Below are 25,627 nucleotides of genomic sequence, written 5' to 3' on the forward strand. Positions count from 1 at the left end.
CGAGAATGATAAGCACTTTCAGTTGAATTATGTTAAACATGCTTCCCAGAATGATAAGCACTTCCAGTTGAATTATGCTAAAACATGCCAGTCATTATTTTTGCCTGACTATTTGTTTGCACGTAAGGTTTGAATACTACCATTATTTTATGGTTTCAAGCAAACCTACTTACATTCACGAAAAATTATTACAAACTGATTCAATTTATTGACTTCTATATTTGAGATAAGCTCCACACCTTAATGTATTAAGGGGTATAGTCCTAGAGCCGAATTCTTTGATAGTAGGGGATGGGTCCTATATAATTAACTCTTCCTCCGTGGGAGATAAAACTAACAACAAATTTTGAGCTAGAGGAACGTTGAAGATTTTTAAGACTTTCATATCATACATTCCATCAAAAAAGCATTTTATGACATTGTAGATTTCCTCACAAATACACATAATGCAAAAGCGTGTACTTTCAACGACAAGGGAGGTAGTTTATAACCAATAAATTACAATGTTTTGGTCTTGAATTGCACACATTTAAGCAACTTGTGCAAGAGGCAAGCGCTAGGTATATTGTCATTTTTTTTACCTTACAACCAATTCATCATTTTAGTTTGAACAATTTAATTTAACATGGTTAATAAAAGTTTTGAAGATTATGCTAATTTATGGACCATTTTTAAGCTAATTTCTGCAGCTCAATATCATGGTAATCTTTTATCATCTATTCCACATGTGTAGTCTCCAGTCTTCCTATAAATCTTTATTAATGATTTCTCAGTGCTCACTAAATATCAGTTCTCAAATGCCATATTGGGTTATCACGTAGAACATCATCCATTATACATCCTGCAAAATTTTGACATTATTGAACTAATAGAGCTGTAGTTTCATTTTCTTTATACCAATTGGGTGTCTGTATCAGAGGAATACCGTTACCAACAATACCTATAGTTTTTGTTATTTAGCTTCAATCATACCTCTGATCCAATGATGTAATTATCTATGCAAATGATTACTGTGGCACGTCCAAAATTCAATTATCTAATGAGTCTCACATTGACTATGAACCTAACCCTCTTAATTCCCTCGGACACAAGGCAGAACTGAAAAAACAGATGAAGGGTTAAAAAATCATCCATAAACCATTGGCCTTCTGCTAAAAGAAATCCCTTTTGTACAAACATTTTTTTGCTTGTAGCGACAGGGCCTTTTTAGCTCAGATATACTTTTTGCTCTTTGCTTCTACCTTCCGATTCAAAATACCAGAAAGCTTATTCACTTCATAGAGAAGCCCCACGGAGAACAAGAAGCTGCATGCACCACCACCAATCCACAGCTTCAGAACAATAAAAAGTCATTTGGGAGAGTCTGAGAAATCAAATCAACTATTTAATTTTTTAAATGTCACCATAAAATAATCATGCATCTTTTGGGAGAGAAGAAAGACAAACAAAATACAGTTGAATTACACTCATAGATTGCAAAATAAAATTTTGTTCTGAACCCTAGATTTAAACCATTTCAGTCCAAATCAGATAACAATCATTGCAAACATATCTATGTCACTACTCCTTAGACAAAAGACTACATTTCTTTGGTTTTTAAATTGTAGGGAGCAAAATAGACTTTCTTTACCAAACTCGAGATTTAAAAAAGCCCAAATCAGGTAACAATAACGTAAATCCGTACATAAGACAATATATAGATGCAACTTGTAAAATCTTATATAACAAAAACTTTAATTACAAGGATTCCTAATCTCGTAGGGCACACTTCATAGTAAATCAGAAACCATTATAAAATCAAAAATACTCATAAGATGCAGTTTTCCTAACTAAGAAAACAAATGTAATCTAAAGAAAATCAGTATGTAAGCTTTTCTCTCAAGATTATACTTTTTTAGAGATGGAACACACAAAACATATCACCAAGATCTTAATTCAAGATACAATTGCACTCTAATCATCATAAAATTTCACCTACTTAGGATTGATGAAGTAAGTAAATTACCAAGTAGTGATGCACACTCTGTGCACGCTACCAGCAGTCACAAGTGCAACAAATTCTGCCAACAATGCTAACAGCAGAAACAGAAAACAATAATATTACAGTTGAACAAATTCAAATTATCGAAGTAAAATCAGCAAGGGGCTTCCTAACTTACCAGCTCCCCAGCCAGTTCTAACACCCATTGTTTCCTGGAAATTGCCAATAAACTACACAAAACATAACATAGTAAGTCTTCCTAATAGGTACAATAAATAAGATATTTTAATCTTTGCTTCATTTATTATTGTTCGGAGAAATATTATACAGTAACACATTCAAGAGCGAATAAGCAAAGTCAAAAAGCAACAATAGGAACTCTGCTTGCCATTGCAACCTACTAAGGAAAGTAAATATCCTTATTATAATTGCAATGTGGCATTCCAACCTTCAACTAGCTTTAAAACTACTGTAGGCACCAATATTGCATTCGAGAGCAAATGACCAAAGTTAAAAAGTAACAATAAGAACTCTGCTTACCTTTGCAACCTCCTAAGGAAAGCAAATATTCTTATTAAAATTGCAATGACCATCACTCTTGTACGTGTCAAACCATAATATTTCTACAAGACACTTTTAATAAATTATCCCATTAATTTATTTGAAATTTGAATGTTACAGCAAAGAAAACAATTCCATTATAATTCAATATCACTATATCATCTACCCAAGAAAAAGAAAACAATAAAAAATACGACAGTGCCTTCTATGATTTGTACGTAATCTCCACATTTCAACCACTGCCTGATTAAAAATCCAATATGGAACATTGTTAAAATTAAAAATTGAAAACTTGAACCATTTTGACTCTAAATACTATATAAGTAGAAAATGGCCCCTTTGCATTTAATACCTGGTTTACAGTGACAAGGTGAAAGGCAACTTAAATATTGCTAGCCAAATGTGCTAACTTTAATTCTGCTTGATGATATATTCATTTTGGAGAGAAATAGACTAAGATACCGGGTTTATGCACTTGGGGGCGGAATCAGAGACGAATCTGATGCGGGTTCCAGTATGACTGGGGCGCCAGGTCTGGTGTGTGTGTGTCTATATATATATATACATATATAAATAGATAGATACAGACATGCCTGTACCCATACCCATAACCATTCCCGTACCCAAGGGAAAAAATGCCATACCCACGAATCCGTACACATACCCGTACCCGAATCAGTAATGTAGGAAATAGACTTAACACAAAAAGAAAGAAACATAAGCCAACTGATGTTAGCTCTGGCTACTTCCATCAAACTTCCATGCAATTCTAAAATAATAGCAATTTTTTCCTTACCATTGTTTTTCCCAAATACTAGAGCCAAAATGAATAATTGATTCAATTCAACAGTTAAGTCTTGTGTTATTGTAGGCCAAAGGGACTTAAGGGCCCCAAGAGAGAAGTGCCTGTGATTATAATGGATAAAAACCCATATTACAGAATCACCAGATACGCTAGCCGATTCTGTGATGTCCCCTTTTTCAGCAATCAAATTAATTTGATATATAGTTGCTCAAAATAACTTTATTTTTAATTTTATTAATTAAGTGCAAATAATATTTTATTATTATATTAAATAGGTTTTTAAGGATAATATTTTATTTTGTAGCAACAAGTACAAAAGGAATATTATTTGATTTTTAACACATTATCGAGAAAGTTCCGTGGTAGGCTAAAACAGAAAGCTGAGGAGAAGACAAAAGGCCTTCTGAGTTTGATAATTTTCTCTTTTAGAGATTTGCGCCTGTGGCCAGATTTCTCGCCTGGGGGACAAAAACCCCAATGGTTTCCTGACTGACAGAAACACTGAACGAAATGTGGTTCCAATCAGGGATCGACATTGTGCTGAAGATTTGGAGATTGAGGACGAAAACCATCAGATTTCGTTGGAGCAATTTCGTATAAAAGTTTGGCATTGAATGTTTGCAAATATAAATTTAATGAGATTTGTACACAAATAATAAATTTATCAGTGGTTTGTGCAGATGATCAGAAAATATTTAGTGTCGAGTGAGATTACAAAGGCAGGTTGTATTCAAAAATAAGAGAAAAAAAATATTATATTATTCCCAGTCACAGTCATGCTTCCTATGAAAGCCATACAAGCTTTAGAATAAGTTAAAAATGGGGTTGATAGATTGAATTGGATCCTTTATTGGTCTTGTACTGCCTGTGTGTGACCCTTTTCAGGGAGCCATACCACCAATCTCGAGTATGAGTAATCGATGCATAAAGATAGAGTTTTGAACTTAGTAAAGTAAGCCTTCAATGCAGCCTACAAAGTGGTCAAAGGAACTAAAACGGCCTCTAGCAAGGGACTGCTACCTACCAAGGCTGTCATCCCTTCTACCAAGCTGTCGTACACCACCCTCCAATATTCTACCACTTCAAAAAGCAAGCAAAGAGACATAACCTGTTTGGTGACACAAAAGATTTGTCAAAGGTTTAATTGATGCCTAGTTGGATTCCATTATCTCCATCACTGCCTTCGTAAGGAAGCTTAAACATGTTTAAGCCTATCATACTTCCTTCCTTAGTTGTCATACTTTCCAAAGGCAAGCTGTACAGTTAAGAGGAGTAAAGACAAGTTTTTGTATGTAATGAAGACTATTCAAATGCCAGGTCAGCTATTTAATGTTTAAATATTGAGTTCCATCAAAGATCACTCAATGGTATGCAAACTTTCCGAGTAATGTACTTTGTAACAGCAGCAAATAGACGATTGTCAATGCAATATATTATGCAATAACTTTGTGTTTTTGACATGAATATCAGAAATTTAAAGTTATGGAGTTCATGCTATGGAGATTGTAATCATATTCATCAAACAAATTGTATAAACACAATCTGGACAGTTACATGCCAGCTATTTGACAAAATGCCTGGCAAGCAATAATACAGATTGGTTTAAGAATTAGCTCAGACCATTACAGTTGCAAGCTGGTTTAACAAAATTCTGTTAGAGGATATTACAGATTCTAGATGAAACATCCCAAAATCAAATCCTGGTTCGAATTGCCTTTGGATTTGAGCATTGTTCGATTTTCTTGCACTAGAAATGATCCCACCCTTTGTCAATCAAATCTGACTGATTCTAGCACTGACATGGCAATTCTGGAGGGAAACTTGAGCGATTCCAAAGGTGGACACGATTTTCAACGGTTTTATTTTCTTTTTGGACTGGAAAAAGCTCTGAAGATCTTTCAGTTGCAAGAGGGAAAATGACTCTGAATAGAAAAAACCCTAAAAGTCTTTTTACAATGGGAGGGAGAAATGACTGTTGTTGAAAATCTCATCATTATCTACTTTGAGTGTATGCAAATGTGATTTTGTGCATCTCTTAACAATGGCCATGTATGGTAAATTATGTCTCACATTTTTGGGGGGGCTTTTGTCCAAGACAAGGTTCTAAGTCGACTTCCTTGTCATCCTGTTTCAAACCCATATCCTCACCATTATATATTGCCTGTGGCTTTACGTGATACAATTCATTGTAGCAACCAGTGGAGATAATGAAGAGCAAACAGCCTGATCATGATGCTAGAAAAGTGGAGAGTGGTTTTCATTGCCACATTATATTCATTCCCTCTTATGACTGAGTTGTCCACTGTTTATGATGACTTTTCACCTTAAAGCAGCTCACTCAGCATATTTCCCTATCTGTCAACATGATGTACAACACATAGGGAGGGCATTGTGAGTTCATTTATTTAATTTGAACTTCCAACTCTCTTTGAAACTCTTATCCAGCGGGGCAATGGGAGTAGTGATAGTGAAGAGGTTGTGGTTCGAATGCAAGAAAGAAGTATACCTAGATCTCATATAAGTAGGGCAGTCACTGGGTGTTCTTCAAGGAGTGGGAGTGTAGCAAGGCCAGCAAGTTCAAACCCATTTGAATGTCCCTTTATCCTCAAAAACTATGCAAAAGGTCAATTTAACCCCAAGACACCTCTATTACAATTTGCATCAAGAGTTGATAAACATAAGAAAAGAAATCAAAGGGGAGTATAATATAGAGTTTACATTTGTGCAAAAAAAGAATATAGGGTACTTATACAAGAGTTTATTTCCATATGTTGTGGATAGGTGGTCAAGGGGTGAAAGGTTATGAAACAATAACTCCAGCTGAGAATATTTGAGGCAACTAGATTGCATATGAAGGTGGAAGCAAGAAAGCCAAGAATTCCATTGGAGAGCATGCAGCCTAGTGATTCATTGCCTACAGGATCCGTGGATGTTCTACTTTTACAAGAAGAAAGAAAAGTACTATTGTTACAAATGTGTTAAACATACAATCATGAGATGTGGCTGATTCTTCTATTGCCAAGTTATTTTATGCTCATGCCATACAATTTCATGAGACACATTTACCATATTTTAAAAAGAAAAAGTTAAAAGATGTGATAGTTGTAGGTCCCTCATTTGTTTCACCTAGAGAACATATCCTACACACCACCCTCCTTGATAAAGAATATTCCTAGTTGAGTGTGTTGATGAAAAGTATGAGAATGTCATGTCCCTGCAAATGAATACAATTGAGCCCAACTTTTTCTAGATTCCTTTAAATATAAAACTAGGCAGCAGAAATTTATAAGGGCCAACACTAAACTAGGGTTTTTCCTCCAGGATGGCACCTCTTCTATTTAAGGCAAAATTAACTCTATCTGGCTGAATTGAACCTTGTTTTCCCTTTTGACGTCAACCCTTGTTGGTGGCTGACCAGCTATTCTATTTGTCTTTGTGACCAGGTATTTATGAAGGTGAAATTTGCATTCTAGGACATCAAAATTAGGTGATACGAAATTACAGCCTGCAATATTATTAACTCACCCCTGGAAATTGTTGTTTTGCCTTTATTAGGGTAATGATCTCCCATAAAAACTCCAACTAATTCATACACGGATTCGTGTTCAGTTTAATGTATTAACTATCAATGAAGTGCAATTTCAAAAAAAGGGTCCAGCAGTAATGAAAAGGTTAAGGGCAAGATCTGAAGAAACGTCTCTTGAGGAGGGCTGTGACTTTATGAACGGGCAGGGCATGACTCTCCACCCATGATGAAGAGATACTTATACAACAAACTTACCACTACAAGAGGGGAGGGGATGAACAGCAGAAAACTTTCATATGCAGCAATCAACTTGATCTGAGGAATGACACATTAATCTCTCGTGGTCTCCAAAACAGACTTATCTTTTCATGTTCTTGGGGGAGAATTGTATCTGTAAGAATTGACTATAGCAACCCAAGATCTAGAGGTCAATTGAAGAGCACAAAAACAAGAGAGAACAATAGAGACAAGAACAAACTATATTCTCATCAAGATGCAAATAGCTGGATGATAGTACATAGGAGACTCCCTTGTTTATATAGCCAAGGTGAGTGAATGAGACAATGACAAATGTCGTTGTCTCATGTCAAGATAAGGGAGTGAAAAGCTATCACCCCACCTAAAGTGGAAAAGTGATGGTATGATAAAACCACAAAAAGTGGATCACCCACTAAAGGTGGAAAAGTTCATCTACTACAAGCGGATACGATACACTAATAACATGATAAGTCCACCTAAAGTGGAAATGCTCCAACAACTCCTATGCGATTTCCTAAGTAAACTTAAGTAAAGTGTAATTATATCCTAGGAGATAAATAAAAAAAATTAATTACACCAACACCCCCCCTTAAGTGCAACTTAGGGGAATGTAAACTCAAGCTAACAATACTAGACGGGTCTCAGCTACTAGGCCATGTACAAATGCAATGCAATCTCTCGCAAATGGAGAAAGGGAGAAAACCCAATGGGAAAAAAACTCACCCCCCCCCACAAAAAAAGAGATGAACACACAAAAGAGCTCACAAAAAAAGAGATGAACACACAAAAGAACTCTCAAAGAAGAATGAGAAGGACAAAACCTCGAGTGATGAAAAAGTCACCCCCATAAGAGAGAATGGAGAAGTCAACTGAACCCCTCTAATGAAATATCATGCACCCCAAGAGAGACCGCAACTAATGAAACTTACTCTCAGTGAAGGGTTTGGTGAAGATGTCTACAACCTATTCTGTTGTAGGACAATACTGCAAATCAATGACCTACTAATATATCAACTCCCTGATGTAGTGCACATGGATATCGATGTGTTTGGTCCTCTAATGGTGAATGGCACTTTGATTGTCACAGTGAAAGACTATACCATGGAGTGGTGAAGTCAAACTCGAATAAAATATTTTGAAGCCAAATAGCCTCAATAGCTGCATTAACAACCCCTCGATACTCAGCCTCAGTTGACGAAAGAGCAATAGCATAGTGTTCTTACTATCCCAACAAATGGGGCAGGAACCAAGATGAAAGTTGTAGCCTGAAGTGGACTTACAATCATCAAGATTGTTAACCCAATTGAAGTCTGTATGACCAACCAAGGTATGTCCTATACCTGCTACATAATGAATCCTAAAGAGATGTATACCCTGTATGTAATGCAAGATGTGTTTGGTAGCTTTCCAATGGAGCTCATGTGGTTCCTGCATAAAACATGAAACCAAGCTAAAGATACAAGTAGATGAGACAAGCTAAAGATACAATGTGGCATCAACACATAGAGTGGAACACTTAGCCTCAAGCTTGACTCTTGAAAGAAAGGGAGTCAGCATAGGCTTACAATCAGCCATGTGGAACCAAGCTAAAAGATCAAGAGCATACTTGGGCTGAGCAAGAGTAATCCCGAATGAAGACTGCGATATCTCAATCCCGAGAAAGTAGTGCAAAAGGCCCAAGTTAGTCACAGAAAATCTCTCATGAAAAGTAGATTTGGCATTGCCAATGATGGATGAGGTGCTCCCTATAATGATCAAGTCATCAACATAGAGCACAAGTAGCAAATGGGAGTCATCCTATCACAAACACACTTGGTGAAACCTCCTGAGAGAAGAAAGGAATCTATCTTGGCATACCAAGCCCTAGGGGCCTAGTTGAGGCGATAGATAGACTTCCTCAATCTACAAACCAAAGAAGAATCCTCAATGAAGCCCTTAGGCTGCTCCATGTAAATGTCCTACTGAAAATCCCTGTGAAGAAATGCACTCTTCACATCCATCCGGTGTACAACCCAACTATGAGCTGCAGCAATAGCAAGTGTCAAGCGAATGGAGTTCATCTCAGCAACGAGGGCAAAGGTCTCTGTATAATCAACACCAAGAACTTGTGAGAAGCCTTTGGTCACAAGACGAGCTTTGAACTTATCTACACTTCCATCCACTACATACTTAGTCTGATAGATACACTTACATTGAACCATCTTTCTCCCCTTAGGGAGAGGAACTAAATCCCATGTGTTGAACCTGATCAAGGAATTATACTCTTCCTCCATTGTTGAATCCCACTCAAGAACTCCTAATGCTTCCTTAAAGGATTGTGGATTGAAAGCTGAAGCAATGTAAGCATATGGAAGATGTTGATGTTGTGACCTAGTCCTTCGAGTGCCCGAAGTATCCCCAACAAGGATACCTACTAACTCAAAGAGTCTATCGAGCCCAACGAGATCGTGTAGGCGATGGACAAGTCTCCTCCACAAGTGGAACCTACAGAGGTGTGAACCTGCGAGTCAGGATTAAGGTAGAGTCATCTGAGTCACTATCATCACTTTCCACTATGGAGGAAGGATGGGGAGTATTAAAGGCCAAGCTAGGTAAGCTTTCCTCAAAGTGAACACTCCTCTCAATGAATAGCTCATATGTCTTTGGATCCAAAAGTCCATATGCCTTGACACCATCAAGATATCCAACAAAGATGCAAGGCCTACTCTGAGGTTCCAATGCCTTGTGCTTCTGTGGAGGTATGCGTGCCCATGTTGGGCAACCAAAAACTCTGAAGTGTCTCACAATCGGTTTTCTACCACACCAAGCCTCAAAAGGAGTCATACCTTTCAATGCCTTGTCGAGAACCCGATTTTGGATGTGTGTGGCACTGCTGATAGCTTCTACCCAAAAAGTTGGACCACGAGAACAAGCATGAATCATGCAGCTAGCCATCTCCTTAAGGGTTCTATTCTTCCATTCTGCAACACCATCCTGATGTGGAGTATAGGCAACTGAGTGTTGAAGATTAATCCCCTCAAGAGTACAAAATTCCTCAAGTCTATTGTTCACATGTTCCCTTCCATTGTTTGTGCAGAGAATCTTGACTTGCTTCCTTGATTGCTTCTTAACATGAGCCTTGAAGGAAAGAAACTTGTCAAACACTTCACTCTTGTGACAAAGAAAGTAGACCCAAGTGAAGCAGGAGTAGTCATCAATGAAGGTGAGGACATAGCAAGCCTTACTAAATGATGGCACTAGAAATGGGCCTACCATATCACTGCAAACTAATTGAATAACTTTCAAAGCCCTCCACGACTTCCCTTTGTCAAACTTCTCTTCGAGATGCTTGCCCATGGAACAACCTAAACATACACCATCTGAAAAGTCGATATGAGGGAGTCTTGTAGCCATATCCTTGGAGCTAAGCTGTTGAAGATAGCAGTAATTGAGATGTCCAAACCACTCATGCCATAACTTGCTTTCTGAATTTGAATGAGTGCGCTAGGTTGTAGAAATGAGGCACAAAGTGGGAGAATGAGTAAAGCTGAGTGTTGTGATTTGCATGTCCCACTACAATCAAGGCATCATCCTTAAATTCTTTGACCACAACTAAATCAGGTGAGAACTCAACTTTCTTACCATCTCCAAAGTGAGTGATTTGGTAGATTGAAAGAAGGTTGGTGCTCAAGTTAGGAACATGGAGAACATTCTCAAATGTTCTATCATTCATGTCAACCGAACCTTTCCCTTCAACTTCCACTTGAGTATCATCACCTGAGATACCTTGGATGGCTCCAATGAAGAAAATTGTTCCCTTGTAGAGCCCATATGATGTGAGGCACCCGAATCAAGTATCCATTGCTGCAAAGAACTTGTAGTTGCCACAAATGCTTGCCCTTTTCCTTTTCATTGTGAAGAAGTGGAAGGAGATGAATCCTTCTTCTCGTAGGCGGATGGCAAATTGATTGTTGTTCTTCTTGATGATGTTTGTCAACTCATCAATTTGCTTAGAGTGGCAACAATGCTCATCATGACCAACTTTCTTGCAATATGAACAAGTTGGTTTCTCCTTCTTGATTGAATTTTCTTTCTTGGAAGAAGAGGAAGAATTGCCTTGTTGTGGAGAGGATGATTGTGCTCTATCCTAGTGTGGCTTTGGCTTAGATTGCTTTTGGTTTTTGCCTTTGCCTTGATTCCTTTGATTAGCCACCAAAGCTTTTGACTTGGAAGACTTGAGAATCCCCATACTGATCAACTTTGCTTGTTCAAGCATCAACATTTTTGTGAATGCATCAAAAGATGTAGTGAATGAAATACTTGAAGTCAACCGATGAGTTTGGAAACTGCAAAAAGAGGCTGCATACTCTGATGGATGCTTGTCCAACAAATTGTATACCAATTGTGCATCCTTGTCAATGCCACAATCCTTGAGTTTTGCTCTTAGCTTAGTTGCTTTAGTTAGATAGTCTTGGATTGCATCAAAATTCTTGGGATCCAACATTGTGAGAGCATTGTCAAGCTTGTAGCCCCTAATCTCATCCACTTGCCCATAGAATTGACCAAACTTTTCCCAAGCATCTTTAATTGTCTTACACTTATCAATGTGAAAAATAAGATCATCAGATGCATACTTCCTCAATGTTCCAAAAGGCATAGTATTCTTAGATAGATACTTCCTCAATGTTCCGAGCGCCATAGTATTCTTAGTGAGCAATTGGATCAGCTTTCAGGTCTGGTGGTGCTTCAACAATTCCAACAATTTAATGAGTTAGTCCTTTTTCCATTAACATACTCCAAGCTTTGATTTTCCAAGAAGCATAGTTATTTGGAATCAAATGTGGACACTTAGGAGAACCCATAACTAAAAATGAAGGAGCACAAGAAATAGAGAGAGGCACACTCACACAAGACACCTACCAAATTCACTCAATCAAAGAAACCCCCCCCCCCCAAAAAAAAGGATGATTGGGCACTTTATACTTAGTGCGTGTACAATGGGCCAAGGCAAAGTGGGCTTCTGATTTCAATGATTTACAACTACCACAAATAGGCTATAACAGACTCAGATTACCGATGCAAAAGACCTTTCTAAGATCTAAGCATGATATATGCCAAAATAGGCTAGAAAGAGACCAAGTTCTGAAAGTGATACTTCTACTATCAATGATGAAAAACTGACAGCACCACAAAAAATTATGCACTTTCAAAAAAAACGGCACCTATAAAGGAGGTCATATGAGCCTAAACGGAGCCCTGGAAGTTGTAGAAATGAAGATTGGACAGATACAGTTGTAAAAAACAAAAAAATTGGAAAATCTATTCACCACAATCAAAAAGTAACCACACCATAGCGAAGTACATGAAAAATTAGCCCAAATCAAAAAAAAAATTGCACTGAAAAAGTTCTCAAAATGACCAAGATATGAGCCTTCAAAGTTGGACTACAAAATTGAAAAGCTCAATAGAGCGGGGTTTGCAAATTTTCAAAAAATACTGACGTCAACAAAACACGAGCTTAAATTTGATGATCATATGCCCGTCACGTGAAAATCCCCTTGCAAAGTGTGCGCCCTTGGTCTCCTTGTGTTGTGTAGCACAATGCTCAAGTTTGTGACATGGTTTAACCGCCTCCTGTGGATTCTATAAGTCTAGTGATTGTATTGGGCATTAACAAGTCGATCTTTTGGTGCAACGGCAACTGCATGTAACACTCCTAGCCTGGAGAGATTTATACCTTTGATAGCATGCTTGGGCATATGAAGGAAGCAACACATAGCAGGGACCCTACTTTGGGATTTTACAAGGAGCATCTAAGGCCCATTGCGATGTGATAGTAGAACACTATTAACACCCCACTTCATATGGTAGCCTATGCTCTAAATCCCAAATGGTATGTCACTAAGACTTGGAAGAGTGCCTCCATCTCATGATGAAGAGGTGAAAGAAAAAGTGAAGGACCTTCGGAAAATGTATATTGAAGAGGAATTTTCTTTACTTCGCACACAATGAATTGCATTTAGCATCTCCATGGTCCAACCTTCAACAGGAGGTTGGATAGAGCTACATTAACTAAACCAACCCTATTAGATGTTAGAATGGCAATGATGCACCAAAGTTCAGAGACTTGCCATTTGTCTTCTTTCACAAGTTGCCAATTCCTCTACCTCTATATTAAGGTTCATCCATTCAATCAAGAGGAACAACTTTACCTCTAGATAAATGGAGAAGTTGGTGGTCACGCATAGTGCTTTGCACCTATAGGATCGACATACTCCTTAGTATCGTCAGACTCTAGCCTTACATTGGGATGTTGATCCCAAAGATGCTATACAAATTGATGAGACACAAGAGGGATTGGTTGGGGTTCCATTGCCCGAGGCAACCCCTTATACTAGCGTTGACACAGACTCGAGCTCTGATTTTGATATAGACATACCAGTTGCATCTACTAATTAGAAACAGACATATAGACCTACCAATTGCATCTACCGATTTTGATATAGACCAACCAATTGCATTTGATGATTAGAAACAGACATACATTTTCTATGTTTTTGTCATTTTATAGTTGAAACTTGGAGCCTTTGGGCATGTTGTTATCATTTTTATATAATATGTAAACACATTGACAATGAAAGAATTTAAATTTTGTTAATTTGCTGTCAATTCTCACGTGAAAACTCAATTCAAGTCTAATGTTATGTATTAAGCTTCTATAATGTTTATGATGAATGTTTTATCAATATTATGATATGAATATTTGAAATTTCTCTATATTTTAAAATTCCTATTTTTTAATAGCTGTCCCATGTCATCCCCTAAAAAATGGCCCAAAAGTACACCCTACCGGAAAAACATCCAGCTGTCCCTTGTCGTCCATGTCCCCAAAACTTGGCGATATATATATATATATATATATATATATTTCACTAGCATACCCAAGACGTACCCAACCTTCTCCAAAACTATTGTTGTACCAGCATACCATATCCATGTACCCATACCTGATTAAGATTCTGATTCAGTAACTTCGATGAAAAATAAGAAAACACTGAAATCTGTCAATATAATGACTAGAGAAAGGAGCAAATACCTTAAGAGAAAGAAAAATACAAACAAGGTCTCTAGGAAATGCATGTTTGCTGACATTCAAAATAAGAGATACCGTATATGTGCTCATTGCTAGGAGAGGAAACATTAACGAAGAGAGTTATTGGAAACACAAAAAGTTGTAAACCAAAATGTTGATGACAGATTTTCTTTGCACATTTGATTTAGCCACAATTGAATTACCAAAAGAAAAAATAAAGACAAGATTGAACTTCCATGGTCTATAGACATCTTTTATAGCTAATTTTCTAAATAAGAAAGAGCATTCCAGGGTCTATAGACATCCTTTATAGCTAAATTTCTAAATAAGAAAGACAGAAAGCATTAATACTCATTAATAGGCTCACCGTTAAGACAAGAAGAAAAATAAGGGAGCTAACGAAGCCACCAAAAATTGTAAACAATTCTGTTGATGCCAACTTTTCCTTGTACATTTGTTGAAGTGAAAGTGTAATGACAAAAAGGAGGAATGAATATAACATCGAATTTCCAGGACCTGACATACTCTGTACTGCAAAAGGTCAAACCAAGGTGAATTTATTAGCTAAATTGTTTTTAGTGTATAAGCTTGAGAATTAAGAGTACCATCAGATTTACAGAGGAGAACTGTTCAGCTAAAAACAAGCCAGCAAGATATTTCTTTCTATTACAAATTTAAATAATGATACATGGCCATGTCGGAATAAAAGACTCAAACATGTAAGTAACTAATTCAAGTGCTGAATAATTGAGATATCATTGCAAGGACATATCAGCATTACCAAATGAACTATTTAATCTAGCCTCTGATAGAATCTACTAGGAACCATACAACATAGATGAAAAGCTCAACTAGTAAAAAATGCAAAGCAAAAACCAAACAAATCCTGAAGGAAAATTGTTCATCTAAGATGCTTGTAAGTTGTAGTTTGCTACTGATTTGAAGGCCAGTGAAGGCCAGGTTTGCCAGCCAGAACCTTTACGACGTGTCCTAGTTCCCATATGATCTGGTGATAAGAACTTGTCACAGATTATGACTCTAATATGAGGCATCATGTGAGAGGAATTGGAATACTTAATGCCTTACAATAAATCCCTGTCAATTAAAAATGGAGACACGCCAGGAATATTTCATGCACACAGGTACCATTCCTGAATTTGTCCACAAACAAAGCTTCATGTATGCTTACTTATCTCAATCATGAGAAGCACATAAAAACAACGAAAATAACTGCATTCAAAAATTTGATAAAACTTGAATTAAAACCAACAATCGATTTTCTTTTTAAATTATGCCTGTTCAAGTTATATAATTTTATTTAAAAGCTTATAAATGCAACTGTTCAAATTTTATTTTTTTTTAAAAATCTAATAAATATACCTGTTCAAGTTTATGTTTTTAATAAGGACAAAAGTTCTGTAGATCAAAACAGCATAATTACATCAATATGGTTCACCAAACTAGAGGGACTAGACCACAACACAACACAGACTCTAATTCCATAAACAGACCCCCATAATGTCATGTCCCCTTTTTTCCATTAGACATTGGGATGTTCCCTAGACCTTCCCGTAGGCTTGGGGAAATAAATTAGGGAAATGACTTTGTAATACTTAAATGTGTCCTATTTTATAAGCACCCAGATTATGGAGCCTTTTGTGTTATGCGATAAGTGAGATAATTAGAAAAATGACTTTGTAATACTTAAATGTGTCCTACTTTATAAGCACCCAAATTATGGAGCCTTTTGTGTTATACAATAAGTGAGAGTTTCTTTTGGAGGGAAAAGAAGAGAATTTGAAATTTGCCTTATCAGGCCCCATGTGCATATTTAATCAAAGATGGCATGCTTGTTTATGAATTCATTTCCTCGAACAGATCAAGCATCTTGTTTGTCTATCATGAGAGATTGGAGGGCCAAACCCCCCTGATTTCTACACACCTGGTTAGTTGAGGAAAACCTTTTATCTGCTATTTGGGTGGCTTCTACAGCACCTGTTTGTTTGGGTTTGTAAGTCTGAGTTGGCTCCCTTAGTGCCTAGGGTTTGTAAGTCTGAGTTGGCTTCTTTAGCACCAATTGCTGTTAATATTTTACATCGTCTGATAATAATAATTGCTGCGGTTATTCCAGAAAGTCTAATAAAGCCCAAATTCATTGCAAGTTGAAATCAAATTTGTTAGAATAATAATTCCTTATATTGTTAATGGTCAATTATGTCTACAGTAGCAGGTAGCTGATTTAATAACTACGGTGTTTTTGTAATTTATATAAATGTAACTTTTTCTCATTTTAATGAATGAAGTTTTTACCAGTTCATTTTGCTGAACATGGTATCAAAGCCTAGGGTTTTTGCGTCTGTCTAACCCTAAAAATCGCGGATTTGTTTAAGGAAGAAATTCGAGGGTTTGAAACCTTTGTTCTGGCGTCAGTATCTGGGTGGTTCTGGGCGTCGTTTTTTTTCCTTCCAGCAGCGCAAAAAAATTGCGGCTTTTTCTGGGCCCCTTTTGCGATTTTCGCGACTTGAAAAATCGTGATTTTTTGCAAACCCGCATGTCTTGCTATATTTGCAATTTTTCTGGACGATGGTCACGATTTTCACTGCATTTTTTCTGCAATTTTTTCGAGCTAGGGTTCATGTTTTTTGAGGCGGCGGTGGCGCCACTGGGTGTGATTTTCTGCGTATTTCCTACGACCTTCCACAGTTTTTTCTTGCTTAGCGTTGACTGTTTATAGCGCAATTTTCTGCAATCTATAACCATTTTTCCGGCCCTGCTAAAAACAGCAACCGGATTCTGTGCTGGGTTTGTAGCTGTGCGACCTAAGGTTTAAACTGTACCCTCAGTAATCTTTACTTGCAGCTAGGTTTTGTGAAAAAAAAAAATCATTCTCAAAAAACTATCACCTTGATTTCTTTGGGTTTTTCCTACGATTTTGGGTCCTTTTTTTTCGCAGCTAGGGTTTCTGCACATTCACCTAGGGTTTTGACCCTCCGTTTCAAGGCAGAATTGTATTCTGATTGCAGATTCTTGGTGGGTATTTCGAGAGCTTTTATGGGTTGTTGTCTGATTGTTCTAGGTCTTCCAGAAAATTTTCTGCCTTGAAAACCGTGCTAGGGTTTCAATTTCTGCCTCAGAATCCGACGTGCAAAACTTGTTTTCATCTGCTGTTTTTCGTGCCTTGGAATCCGTGTCTTAACCAGTTCGACCTCGAGGTACATGATGGCATCTCTAACAAATATAATGCTTGAAAGCAACCAAAAGTTCAACGACCACAACTACAACACCTGGAAGCAGCGTATGCTAACCATTTTTGAGTACCGATGTCTTGAGGAGAATGTCAGATGTTGGTACTTCTACCCTCAGGCCTAAATGGTGGGCCAAGACAATAGGAGATCTTCGTGATGATTGTTGAAAATGTAGTTAGGTCGTATCCCTTGATTGGGCCGACCTAGCTTGGTAAATTTTAATGTGGCCTTCGGCCTTAAAATTTATTGTGTATGGGCCTATTTGGGATATTATGTAACTTGAATTAGGGCAGGCCCTATTTGGGCGAATTACATGTGTAACTTGTAAACACAAAATAGGTCAAGACCTATTCATGTAACTTGTGTTCATATGTAACTTGTACTTAACCTAGACCTATTCTTCTTGGCAGATAAAATGTCTATGCCGACCAAGAGGGAAATTAGAATGTATTATCTCCTATATATTCAAGTTGTTGAAAGCATTCATTATATACATTCAGCGAACTTCTCCATTCAGCAAGATCATTTATCAGCAAAGCATTCATGAGCATCAGCGATTCACATTACAAGGACAACGAATCACATTTCAAGGTGTGCAAACTGGTTCAAGGGACAACGATTCATAACCCTGAAATAGCGAACCATCTCCAGTAGCAGCTAACTATCTTCCAGGGTCTCCACACTCACCTTCAGGTCTGCAATTCATCAGAGAACTCCATTGGTGACTGCAGATAAGTTACATGCTCACCTAATTCAGATGTGCTAAATGCTTCCTGTGCTGAAACAAGTTGTAAAAAGACCTACTGTTAATTGATTAATATGATCTGAGAATTTAGCTGGGATTTTACACCTCCAAGAGGGAGGTTTTCCAAGGGTATAGTTGTGTTGTGTATCCTTCTTATTGTGCAATTTTGTTTTCTGCTCATTAATTGTTAATCTGATCATTAAAAACTAACATGGTATCAGAGCAGGTTCCTTCTATAACACCTAACAGCTTGAAGGTAGACCCTGTATCTTTTTTTTGCAAACTGAGAAATCAGAGCAGGTAGCACAGAGAAGTGTTGAAGAAGACTAGCATGAATGTGATTCTATCAGGCTTATCGCTCTACTCATACAGACTGGGAAACTATTCACAACTATTGATTGCTAATGTCATGCAGTGTCCAGACTTCAAACTAAATTCACACTCCTGTGGCGAGGGTATTTATGAAGTGCTTATGGATGAGAATGGATTCTGAGTGGTGGCGAGGGCCGAAGGCCACACAACCATCATCAGATGATTCAGTGTGATCTAAAAGGTTATGTTGGAAACTAACTTATAAGAGAAGTATTTTTTGAATTTTTTATGTTGTTATCAATTCGTTGGATAGTGAATCATGTATGATAATCTTGAACTATTAGTAACCTCTCTTAAATGCTTTCAGGACGGACTGAGGAGCATAAAGATGATGATTGTATTCAAGAGAGGAAAGTTTTGAGACATCTTGTGAGGAAGCATCACAGGATGAAGACTAAGAGACATAGCTTAGTTGGTGATACTACGATCAAGTTCAGCTTCAGAGGGAGCTTGTTGTTTTCAGCTTCAAAGGGAGCTTGTTGTATTCAGCTTCAGAGGGAGCTTGTTGTTTTCAGCTTCAAAGGGAGCTTGTTGTATTCAACTTCAGAGGGAGCTTTTTTGTTGTTTCAACTTCAGAGGAAGCCATATCCTTGGTTAAGGCAATCTTCCGAGAGAAGATTGAGGTGAAAGCCCTCGGTTAAGACAATCTTCCGGGAGAAGATTGAGGTGAAAGCCCTCGGTTAAGGCAATCTTCCAAGAGAAGGTTGGGGTGAGCGCCCTCATTCCACCCTCTGCAAGTAGGCATGGTGGTGTTGTATTCTTCTCTGGGAGAAGTCTGAGGTTAGAGCCCTCATTCCACCCTCTGCGAGTAGGAATGGTGGGTATCACGGATGAAATTCCATGATGAGTTTGTTCATCCCATGGGAGTAGCCATGGTAGTAGTCACGATGTGACTTGATTGATCAAGGGATCCTCCCTAGCTAAGAGGGAGTGTTGAAAATGTAGTTAGGTCGTATCCCTTGATTGGGCCGACCTAGCTTGGTAAATTTTAATGTGGCCTTCAACCTTAAAATTTATTGTGCATGGGCCTATTTGGGATATTATGTAACTTGAATTAGAGCAGGCCCTACTTGGGCAAATTACATATGTGTAACTTGTAAACACAAAATAGATCAAGACCTATTCATGTAACTTGTGTTCATATGTAACTTGTACTTAACCTAGACCTATTCTTCTTGGCAGGAAAATTCTCTAGGCCAACCAAGAGGGAAGTTAGAATGTATTATCTCCTATATATTCGAGTTGTTGAGAGCATTCATTATATACATTCAGCGAACTTCTCCATTCAGCAAGATGATTTATCAGCGAAGCATTCATGAGCATCAGTGATTCACATTACAAGGACTAGAGAATCATATTTCAAGGTGTGCAAACTGGTTCATAACCCTGAAATAGCGAACCATCTCCAGTAGCAGCTAACTATCTTCCAAGGTCTCCACACTCACCTTCAGGTCTACAATTCATTAGCGAACTCCATTGGTGACTGCAGATAAGTTACATGCTCGCCTAATTCAAATGTGCTAAATGCTTAATGTGCTGAAGCAAGTTGTAAAATGACCTACTGTTCATTGATCAATATGATCTGAGAATTTAGCTGGGTTTTTTCACCTCCAAGAGGGAGGTTTTCCCAGGGCATAGTTGTGTTGTGTGTCCTTACTGTGCATTTTTATTTTTTGCTCATTAATTGTTAATCTGGTCATTAAAAACTAACAATGATGAACTTCTTGAGGATAGATCAGTAGCCACAAGAGAAAGCAGCAAAATATAGTCAACTTTGCTCTTATGGCCAACATCCATGAGCCCCAGACATAATACGAGGCTAAAGGCATTCCTGAGTGGGAAAAGGCTATGGAGACAAAATACCATAGTCTTCTAAAGAATAACACTTGGGTTCTTTTTTATTTGCCTCCTGGGAAGAAACCTATCAGCTGTAAATAGGTTTACAAAGTCAAGTATCATGCAGATGGTACTTTGGATAAGTACAAGGCCAGATTGGTTGCTCGGGGTTTTACACAGCGGGAGGGCATTGACTATGAGGAGATGTTTGCTCCTGCTGCCAAGATGAGTACCATTTCTCTTCTTTTCGCCATTGCAGCTCAATTTGGATGGAAACTTCACCAAATGGATGTTAAGAGTGCATTCCTCAACGGTGAGTTGCAAAAAGAAGTTTATATGACTCAACCTCTTGGCTTCAAGGTTCTTGGTAAGGAACATTAGGTTTGTAGATTGATAAAAGCCCTATATGGCCTGAAGCAAGCCCCTCGGGCTCGATATTTGAAGATTGGTCAGTATTTGGTTTAACATGGTTTTCAGCACAGTCCCTCTGACACTAATCTGAATGTCAAACTTTTCGGTGATGATATCTTTTTTCTTGTTGTCTACATGGATGACTTGAACATTACTGGCAATCCAACACATTTGATTACAGCCATCAGACAGGACTTGTGCCAAGCTTTTGACATGACAGATTTGGGGCTTCTCCATTATTGCTTAGGTGTCAAAGTGTGGCAGACTGGTGACAATATCTTTATTTCACAGTCCAAGTATGCCCGTAGTTTGTTTGACAAGTTTCGAATGCAGGATTGTAAACATGTTTCCACACCTATGGAGAAAGGGCTCAAGTTATCAGCCAAGCCTAATTCACTTGCAATAGATGAATCCGAATTCAGGCAACTAGTAGGCAGCCTCATCTACCTCACTGCCACTAGACTTGACATTTGTTTTGTTGTCAACTACATCTCTTGCTTCATGACGGCCCCAAAAGCTGATCATTGGATTGCAGCAAAACAAATGCTATGATATGTGAAAGGCACTTCAGACTATGGCATTCTGTATGATAAGTGCAACGATCCAAAGCTGATTGGTTATACTGACTCAGATTGGGCAGGCTCAGTGGATGACAGAAAATCCACTTCTAGGTACGTATTCAGTTGGGGTACAAGTGTCGTCACTTGGAGAAGTAAGAATCAACAGGTCGTGGCTCTTTCCTACACCTAAGTTGAATACCAAGGAAGAGTCAAGGCCGCATGTGAGGCAGTTTGGCTCTAGAGGATGCTTTCTGACATGTAGATGCCGCAAGCAGGTCCTTCTCCCTTGTATAGTGATAATCAAGGGGTGCTCAAACTGGCCAAAAATCTAGCCTTCCATGAACGTACCAAGCATGTCGAGCTTCATTGTCATTAAATCCGCAAGCTGGTAGAAGACGGATCAGTTCAGTTGCAGTATGTTCCGACAACGGATCAAACTGCCGATATTCTCACTAAGTCTTTGAGCCCGGATAAGTTTGTAAAATTCAAGGGGCAACTTGGTGTTTTTGATAGATTGACCATTAAGGGAGGGTGTTAGAATAATAATTCCTTATATTGTTAATGGTCAATTATGTCTACAGTAGTAGGTAGTTAGAAGTAGGTAGTTGATTTAATAACTACAGTGTTTTTGTAATTTATAAAAATGTAACTTTTCCTCATTTTAATGAATGAAGTTTTTACCAGTTCATTTTGCTGAACAAAATTAAATTAATAAGGAGTTATCAATTAGCGTAGCTGCTATGTTAATTGTTTGCATTCAAAGGGAATTCTTATCCATTTCTTCACGTTCTATTGAGAATAATATTGGTTTTATTAAGTCCAAGGGGTTGAGCTTAACTGGTTAAAACACTAGGTTCTCATTGTGGAGACCCAAGTTTAATTCCCAATAGGGACATCTAAAGTGGAATTCTAAGTTGTGACTCTTGGCCTTCCATAGGATGGGGAAGGTCTTGGGGTCAATCTAATCAAACATAATAATAATAATAATAATAATAATTCAAAGATATGTAATGGGGATGGGGCCCCCTACTGTGGCCCCACTGTTTCATAGCTCCAGTCAAAAGCTATTCAGGCTTCGGCCAATTACCTATCAAAAAAAAAAATATTGATTTTATTAGATCTGATCTTGCAATAAATCCAGACATGTATGTTGATTGGAATTGAATTTAATAGAACATATAATATTCCTATTGGTGATATTGCACATAACAAATAAGTTATTACCATGAACCCCGGGCAACATTAATAAAAGCATCTTCAATTATTTGAATACTAAACCTGGGAAAAATTTAATTCCACCTCACATCCTCAACTCCTCCTATGTCACAAGGTTCATGCTTGCATTTGATTTTGCGAAAGATAAAATTTGGATCAAGATTGACATTGGAAAAAAAACGTGATTAACTTTGATTGTTTATTAAAATAAAATAATATTATATTAACTTTAAATACATTATAATAAATTTTTAAATATAAATAAGTTCTATAATTTTAATTCAAATACCCTTAATATGTTGATTTTATATATTAATATATTAACAATTAAAAATATGAAGTAAAAATTTTACAATATTAAATTTTAATAAAAAAAATTAATGACATTTTAATCTATTAAAGTATTAAAATGGATCAAAGATAACACATAAAATAAAAGTAAAAACAAAAATAAAGACAAACAAATATAATAAAATGTGGATCCCTATCTCTGCCTCCCACAACTACAGCTTGCACACACCATGATAGTCTTCAACACCACTCAACACAATATACCATGCCTATTTCACAGGACCTGAACCTAAATATCTTGAAACAAAACCCTCTTGTCAAATAATGCAAACCTCTAGCATTGCCTTAGCCACTAACTCTATAGCTGCATATTCCATTGATTATATCAGTAAGATCTCTGCGAGTACCAACCATATTATCAAATCTACAACAGCAGGCAACAAACTGTTAAACCAAACACCCAGTTGTCAACAACTCAACACTAAACGCTTTCAAACTCTTGCAGAAAAAAGACTGTCACAGAACACAACAAAATTACAATGAAGCCTGTAATATGTTTTTACATGTCATTGTTGATTGTAATTAGCAAAATGGCGGATTACAATTGCCTTGGGCAACATTGGAATCCGCCCAAGGGGGTTGGGCCCTATACCTCACGGCACTCCATTAAACCCAACGCTACATAATAAAACCCCATGCCACATACAAGGTAGCATGCTCCCACAAATAGGGCCAACCCTATTCTAACATGGCATTTCAATAAAAGAGAAATATTAATAATTAAAACCACCAATTAAGTTAAAAGCCGACTCAATTAGTCTCTTGCACTCCATATAAATAAATGGCATCTTCACTCCATTAGATACATAACACATGCATCCTTATGCAAAATATATATCTGCTGATAATGCAAAATTCACATATGCCAAATGAAGCAAAGTACACATCTGATTAATGCGAAGATTGGTGAAGGAACTTATGTGAATCATCCCTGCCATTTGAAGAAGTAAACATCAAGCTCATACTATCACAAAGGAGGTCGAGCTGTCCCAAAATTAAAGTGCTAGGGTTACGGATCAGTTTCAAGCATAAATGCAGACCTAAGATACATCAAGAGTGCAGATCTAGGGCTTGAGTCTGAGTGCTGGTTGGGGTGTCTAAGGGGCAGATAAAGTGCAGACCTGTTGTTGATTCCATTAGCCCTAAGTGCAAACACTTCAAACATCTTCAAGAACTTGAGATAAGTGTTGTAACTGTTATATGAATATAATCCATAATCAAATCTGAGGATCCTTTCAGGCTGAGTTTTTCCTCCTAGGAGGTTTTCCCAAGGTAATAGTGTTTTGTTCTTATTTGTTCATTTCTATGCTATGCCTAGATCTAGAAATCTCTAAAATTTAACAACAAACAAATCAATTAGAAACTAAATTCTGATTTCTAAGATTTTACATTAATCTGAAAGTATAAAATCAACATGGTATCAGAGCTAGGTTCGTACTAACCAGTGATCAGATTTAATCATGTAATTTCAGTCTCTTGTTCCTTCTTTCTTTGGTGACAGGTTAGTAAATTTAAGGATCTCTCAATAAGACGACTTTGATGACAATGAAAACATTAAATGTTAAATAAACGAATCCTTTATTTAGTCCTTGTTAAACCAAATATTATAAGAGGATTCTTGGTTAATTAAGGTTGTTGTTAAGGGCTTATTATTTCGTTTGAGCTGCATACTTATGTAGTGGTTAAGATCTGATTTAAATAAGAGTTGCAGATCTGATTGTGAAAGGTTGTGTCCCTTTCAAAGAGCAGAAATAATGAAGAGTTGCACTCTTTCCAAAGGAGCTAATGGTGAAAGGGTGTGTCTCTTGCCAAAGAGCATACATGATGAGGAGGTGTGACCTCTCCCTCATATTGAGAGATAAAGGAAAGGAATCAAAGCATCCAGTGATATCACCACGGACCGGATCAGGTCAGAACTGTTATTAAGTTACAGGCAGTAACATCTTTGTTCTAGATGGTATGCATGGGGATGTGCTTAATATGAATACTTAATATATGATACCTGATAATGTTCTTATGCAGAATTTAATATTAATATGGACTGCAATATGTATGACAGTTATACTTAAATTTCATAATACATGACAAGTTAGTATACTTATAGCCTAATGCTTGTTACTACTGTCAATATTTAAGAAAGTTAGGAATGGAGTTGTTTCCAAAGAGGGGCAGTCTAAATCCAATCAATAGGATGATTCCCAAGATAGGGTAAGGGCTTGGAACCATAAACCTTGAGGGAGCCTATTGTATTTTGGTCTCTGAGCACTTCAGTAACATAGTCATCCCCTTCTTCCTAAGAACTGAAGTAGTAACGTAGGTTGACACTTGCATTAAGAATTATGGATGATAAATTAATTGAACTATGGAATATCACAAATTTGATTCATGTTAAGATAGATTTTGTCTTCTAATCAATTTAGTTGGAATCATAAGTATTTTGAAATAGATTAATTATGGTTAAAACAGGCCTAAACCTAGTAAGGGAAATTTTGTGTAAGTGCCTGATCAATTAAATACTGAAATTAAATATGGAATGTATGCCCACATTAACTATCTAGTGCTTAATTGTTCCAATGAGTGAGATCAAAACAAAGAAGAAAAGTTGAACTTCGTTTAATTTGTGAATGCCTTTATCTATGTGCGTAAGGAAAAATAAGCCAGTTACATAGGTATCGCTGCTAATTGAGTA

General features: G+C 37.3%; 1 protein-coding gene across 1 annotated transcript in view; it reads right to left on the minus strand.

Annotated features, from left to right (window-relative positions):
• Positions 1-832: 832 nt before the first annotated feature.
• Positions 833-25,627, minus strand: part of LOC131076298 (uncharacterized) — a 39,141-nt gene continuing 14,346 nt past the window's right edge. The window contains exons 2-5 of the mRNA XM_058013423.2: positions 14,571-14,734; positions 2,160-2,211; positions 2,006-2,072; positions 833-1,305 (exon numbers count right to left, since the gene is read on the minus strand). Of these exons, the coding sequence (XP_057869406.1) occupies positions 1,212-1,305; positions 2,006-2,072; positions 2,160-2,211; positions 14,571-14,734 (377 nt within the window). The 3' untranslated portion in view covers positions 833-1,211. The remainder of the gene's footprint in view (positions 1,306-2,005; positions 2,073-2,159; positions 2,212-14,570; positions 14,735-25,627) is intronic.

The sequence above is a fragment of the Cryptomeria japonica genome, chromosome 4 (genome assembly GCF_030272615.1).
Source record: "Cryptomeria japonica chromosome 4, Sugi_1.0, whole genome shotgun sequence".
NCBI classification, from domain to species: Eukaryota; Viridiplantae; Streptophyta; class Pinopsida; order Cupressales; family Cupressaceae; genus Cryptomeria; species Cryptomeria japonica.